The sequence below is a fragment of the Patiria miniata genome, unplaced genomic scaffold (assembly GCF_015706575.1).
Source record: "Patiria miniata isolate m_02_andy unplaced genomic scaffold, ASM1570657v1 HiC_scaffold_22, whole genome shotgun sequence".
NCBI lineage: Eukaryota > Metazoa > Echinodermata > Asteroidea > Valvatida > Asterinidae > Patiria > Patiria miniata.
In genome coordinates, this window is record NW_024037061.1 from 13,982,178 (window position 1) to 13,988,480 (window position 6,303).

A 6,303-nucleotide genomic window follows, 5' to 3' on the forward strand; every position below is an offset into this window, starting at 1 on the left:
GTATGGCAGGGTTCACTACTATACAGCCTGTATGAGATATTTATGCAAGATATGTCAGGCGTGAGGCAGTTGAAAGCGTGACGTGCTACAGGCAAGGGCTGATGGGCTGGCGTACTATAATCACAAAAAAAGTTTTTGCCTTGAAATCTTTGTGCGAATTTAATTTGTTGTCAATCCCAAGCTTACATCGCGGCCAGCCATTCAGCGCCCGAGGTTCCCATGATAGAACACTCGAGGCAAGTTCAATGTACCAAAATGAACGCAGGCAATCAAGTTGAACCAAAAACTAAGATAATTGACAATATTTTAAGTGGAATACGTTGATAAGTAGATATAATAGGGTGCGCCACTGAAATGGTGTCCATCGATAAATTAACCACAATGATAGCCAGCGGAAATCAATATGTTTTAAACCTTAAACATAATGGATTTCATAATACTATATGAGTACGGATTGTAGCTCCTATCATAAAAGGCTATTAATGCGAAAGAAAAGTGGCGGCTGTATCGTTTTATATAGCGCCCCCTATTGACATGGCGTCTGACATAATGCCGTATCCAAGGATACCAAAATAATGTCCAAATACATTCAGACAAGAATTGTACCGGTCACTTGATAAATTTGGCAGCGATTACTATTGTTCTGCTGACATAACACATTGATATTTATACGTTGGGAAACCCTTAAGTGTTCGTTCATCATCTATTGTTGTAAACAGTGTGCATTATCTTGTATGGGCTGCCGCAAGCGCATAAATTGAAGCCGTGGTTGGCGACATATTTTTCCAAAACAGTCCTCATAACACCCTCATTATAGAAAAAGGCATAGCGTTTGTTGAAAATAATATTTTCGAAATCATTACTACTGTTCTTCATTTTTGCAGTGTTGGACCTTCCATATATAGTTTAGCAACCCGTGGTTGGCAAAATGTGCCAACCACGCGTCGGCGATAGAATGGTACGGTCTATGGGTTAATAAAGCCATTGTAGGGCCTAATTTGATCCAAATTTCACAGAAATACGAGCTCGCAGAATCTTTTTTTTTTTTTAAAGAAATGTGTGCTCATTAGAATAAGAGCACGGTGGCACTAAAACATTACACGGATCTGTCTTCAAAATAGGGAGGTCCGTCTAATATGAACGTTTTGGGCACCTTGCCGTTACAATCGTTAACACGTTTGCGGCGATGTTCTTGCGAACGTAATATGCATGTTACTGAGCGTAGAGATGTTACTGATATTTGTTGCGTGTCTACAAATACTGCTGCATCATGTAAGCCACTTTCATCACACTTCACACTCAAGGGCGGATCCAGAACACAATTTTTGGGGGGGCCAAAAAATTTTTTGGGCCCCCCAAAAAATAAATTACGGCGTGGGGTTCGGGGCCCGCTTAAGGGCCCCGAAAAATTTTTGGATTCTAGATGCTCTGTGGTGCGATCTGAGGCAATTTCTGACCACTTTACCCAATGTTTTTTTGAGGAAAAGATGGTAGTGTACTCATTGCCTGCCTTTATTGCGATGTAACATAAAAAAAAAAAATTGGTTTCGTTTTTTTTGGGGGGGGGGCCATGGCCCCCTTTGGCCCCCCCCCCCCCCTGGATCCGCCCTTGTTCACACTCGACTCCTATGATTTCACCACGGACAAAGAAAACTGGGAGGAAAGTACATGTAATCGTGAGGTTGAGAGTAGACGCACTTTTCCTTTGACTTGCCGCAAGGCTTATAATCATGACGTCAATACATTATACTCCATTCATTGTAATCCCTCAGCTTTCCCCTGTATGAGGTCCGTATCAACGTTCACCATCGGTATTTGATGAGCTTATTATAGCGCCAACCGAACGGTCTGGTTTCTTTACTTAGGGTCAACTTTTCCTTTTCAGTGACTCGATGTTTGCCATCACTTTTTTTTTTAAAACTTTCACCTTTTATTGGCAAAGTAAAGGTCCCTATAAAAATTTCCAAAGCTATGTAGCCTATATTTTCTCCTTTATATTGCAACGTGATGATATTCTTTTCGACTGGAAAGTTAAAAAACAAAAACAAAGACACTTGAGTCTCACCACCGGTACGGTAAATTGGCTGGTATTTCCAGTCCACATGGTACTTTTTTTTTCAGGCAAGCCTCATCCTTCACAATTTCTTAGACTGTGCAAAGTTGTTCAGTCACCTGTATTCTTTCATAATAATAACAGTAATGACGTTTTTTTTTTAAGAGCTATTTTCACAGACATTAAAGCGCTTTACATTTACCCCCTGCTTATTTGGCCCATTAAACATTTCTTATACCCGTAGTGTGCGACTCAATTCTATCATTTTCAGACGCAAATGGCTGATTCAAACACAATAACAATGTCGTTACTCCTGGGTGGGGCGAAGTAATTGCTGACCGTAAAGTGTCTTGCCCAAGGACTCACGGACTGTACTCCACAGGCTGGACTCGAACCTTTAACTTGCCGGTTTTACCATCAAGATCTTGAGTTCGGTGCAACAGTTCACGAGGCTACATCACTCGACTTTTCTTTGTAACAAAAACAAATTTTAAAGAATTGTCAGCTTAATAATTCGAACTATGACTTGCAAAACATCTGAGCTACGGTACCATGAACAAATGACGCACACAACTGATGAAACCAATTTTCAAACTTCAAGTGTCAGTGTGTGAATCACCATGTTGTACTTCACTGATGACACCGAGCTGACGGCTGTTCTGTTTTTGTCAATCGACCGGCAATACCTTTATGTTGTCGTCATAACAAAAACAATAGTTGCATTAAATATCTGGAATTGTCTGAGTTGATATGATGAGCTGAAATGGAGACAAAAGCAAAATTTCACTAATTTTCCCCGATATATTGTATATCATCTTCACATTTATTATACAGTTTTTGCTAACGGCAATTCTTCTTTTAATTTCGAAGATATTCCTTTCATTAAACGTAGATGAGTCAGTAATGACCATGCAGAGCTATCGCATTCCGACCAACATATGCGAACCGAAACAGCCGCAGGAGAAAAGGTATACCAAAGCTTCATGGAACCACGGAGCTATAAAACACACCACCGTACGCCACCACAGTGTGTTTTGCTGATGTCGTAAGTACATGCTGTGCAAGGCCGCCAAACAACTGAAACTTTTTTTGTTAGGTGCTTAGTGGCCCGTACATTTCCTGTATTGATCAAAAAGTGGGAGAGAGTCTATAGAAAAGGTCCCTGCATAACAATGGCGCCATGATCCGGACCGCAAATACAATGCCTCGGTACCAACCAGAACCAGACTACGGTATCGGGCACGGTATCTACCTACCTGTACAATAACAGGTGCGCCATGACAGGGTGAAGGTTGTCTCATAGCGGGTACAGTACAGTACCAAGACTTGCGGAAATTTGTCTAAAGTTTTCATGAACAAGTCGTCGAATAAATCACAATATTGATTACAAAATGGCGTCAAAGGCTCTTCTGAGACGGAAGAAAGAGGAGAAGAAGATCTCCAGGAAATTGGTGGTGCCCAAGGAGCAAGAGCAGATGGAGAAATGCCCAGTGTTCAAGGTGCACTACCTGGGAAAGATTCCGGCCCGCGGAGAGTATGGGAGGGATTACATCGATGAACCGGTAGAGACTCTGCTCAAGTTGAAGGATAGACACTCCAAGCTGCCCAAGACGGTCTTACAAATCACCGAGAAGGGCTTCCACTTCTTAGACGTCAACGGTCCGTTCGGGAAGGAAAAACACGTACTGATACCCATCCACCATGTTTGCTACGGTGTGGCCGATGAGCAGAACCCACAGGTCTTTGCCATGATCACCCGGACGGACTCCAACCCGGAAAACAGCCTCTTAGAATGCCACGCCTTCCTCTGCGATCGTCGGAAAGTGGCGGCCCAGATAACCTACTGGCTGCTCAGGACCTTCCTCCATGTCTTCGAAGATCTGCAGAGGAGGAGACGGGAGAGGCAGGAGAGGAAACTGCGTCGACAGGCAGATGCCATGGACAACGCCGCCAGTACCTCCCGTCAGATAGGCGGATTGCAGGACATCCCTCCTGTCTCACCAACAGAGACGATAGCCCCGGACATTTACAGCATCACACTCGAAGGGTCCAAGGAAAACGGAGGTGTAAAGGCGGTGGGCCTGCTTAGAAACAAACCTTCGAGCATCGGGAAAAAGGTGGGGCCCCGGGGCGACGACCCGACCGGCAGTCCACGGACAGGCGGTGGGAAGAAATTCGCCACTGTTCCCGCCATGAGAATCGGCACGAACGACGACCCATCCGGAGGTGGGGCACGCTGGCGGCAACCCGTACACCAAATGCACAATTCGCACGAATCGCTCAATTATCATCCACCTTTAAAGGTGAGCGTGTCTGCCGGTCCACCTGTCGCCCCGCGCCGGTCTCAAAACGGAGACACAAACTCATCTCGTCCCCACTCTTTCAACGATGGCAGGCCAAACAATTCCCATCAGAATGACCCGCGAGCTGTACCCCAACCACTGGTAGTGCAACCCTTGGAAGTCAACGGTCTCTCGAACCCAAATGCTCCTCTTCATCACCAGCGGCAAGAGAGAGCACGGTTCATGAAAAACCCAATGGCCACCCGAGCCTCACCGGCAAAAATACCTGTCAATCGCCCCGGGAATCGCCTTTTATCCTCCACTGGAACATCGCCATCCTCCTCCGCGGGCAGCACCGGTCGCAGGAGCTTAATAAGCAAAGAGGAGACGGACTTCATCTTCATACAGATGCTGCAGGAGGAATTCTCCGTACTTGACGGAGGAAGCAGCGATTCCAACTCTACCATCCGGCGCGTCACCGGTCCCTATTCTTCCACAGATCGCCAACGGCCGCCCGGTGCTGACCCCGGTTCGAACTCGGTGGCTGCCCCGCCTCTGGATCAGAAACTTAGCAGCCAGGACATCGAGAAGAGGATTCGAGAATGGCTGAAAAGGACCTCGCCTGATGCTGAGAACATCTCTTTTGACGATTCTGGTCTGGACCGGATTTCCCTGGCGGGAACACTTGCGAATCACAACTCGAATCGCACTGCTGCCGACACATCGCGATTCGTGCCCAGCACACGACCGGCGCTTTCTCAAATCGACCGCAAGGGTGCCGGTGGAACTTTCAACCACATGCCGTCAGATAGAGAGTATTTCTAGTTAAAAACCAATTGATCTCCTTCCACACAGAATTTGAATTTTATAATAAAAAAAACCACAATGTAAATGTGCCAATTTAAAAAACACTGCATGTGAACTTTCTTTTTAACTACGGTGTATTCACAGAAGTATTACTTCACTTGAGAAAGGAGGCCCCTTCACGACTTTTTAATTTGTGATTTAACTTTGTAAAAATCACTTTTTCTCTGTGCTCAAACTGGATTTTAAAAAAGGGGATGAGTGGTGACTAAGGCATCACTTAGACATTTGAGTCGGGGGTTAGTCATGTCAACCTGATTTCTTTCACCCATGGGCCCTTCCATTGTCCAAAACCACACAAATAAATCACAAGCATAATGAAGGGGCAGTCCGTACCGTTTCTTAAAACCGAATCACTGTTAATTGTTTCAATGGATTGATGTTCTTCAACGCACGATCTTATTCTGATATCAGGGGAGACCGCATGGGTAAAACTCTACATTTAAAGTCCTTCTTTGGCATGTCCTTGTTGCATACCTTTTATTAAAAGATAATAATAAAAATAGCCCTTGAATGTGCATCACACGTTGGGGCTTAGGGACAGAAATCTGAGAATTCTTTCAAATTACCGTGATGATTTCCCTGGAGAGGGATGTGGGGCCTGACAATCATGCATGTCATATTTTATCAATCTATCGAGATAGTATTTTACAGAGGTTTCAATTTAACCGAGCATCTTCGTGCAAAATGATCATGCCTTGCAGGCCTATTCTAATATATGGCAAACTGACACGTCCACTTTAACTGTCATTTCTCATTACTTGAGTCAATAAGACTCGGGGTTCCAGAAGATGTGGCTGTTTTTATTGAACCCTTCTGCTCCACCTACGCCTGTCATCTGACATCCAAAATGTGTCAGGTTTGCTATAACATGAGATATTACATCTTTAGACATGCACCTGTTTTTAACGCATCAATAAATGTTATATTATTTTCATAGTATTTGAAAGTATTTCTGCCTTACATGTAGTTACTGTATTTTTATATTGGAAAATGTACAAAGATATTTTTGGCAGAAAATTTGTTCGTTGAACAAATTGTCTTCCAGTCGTGTTGTTTGGAAGGGTAGACACGATTTTATGCAATAAAAGGTCATGTACAATA

At 44.2% G+C, this 6,303-nt stretch overlaps 1 protein-coding gene across 1 annotated transcript; it reads left to right on the plus strand.

Annotated features, from left to right (window-relative positions):
* The first annotated feature begins 3,179 nt into the window (after positions 1–3,179).
* On the plus strand, positions 3,180–6,303 carry LOC119730332. The gene has a single exon (XM_038203170.1). It carries the CDS (start codon positions 3,445–3,447, stop codon positions 5,158–5,160), a length of 1,716 nt encoding a protein of 571 aa, XP_038059098.1. The 5' UTR covers positions 3,180–3,444; the 3' UTR covers positions 5,161–6,303.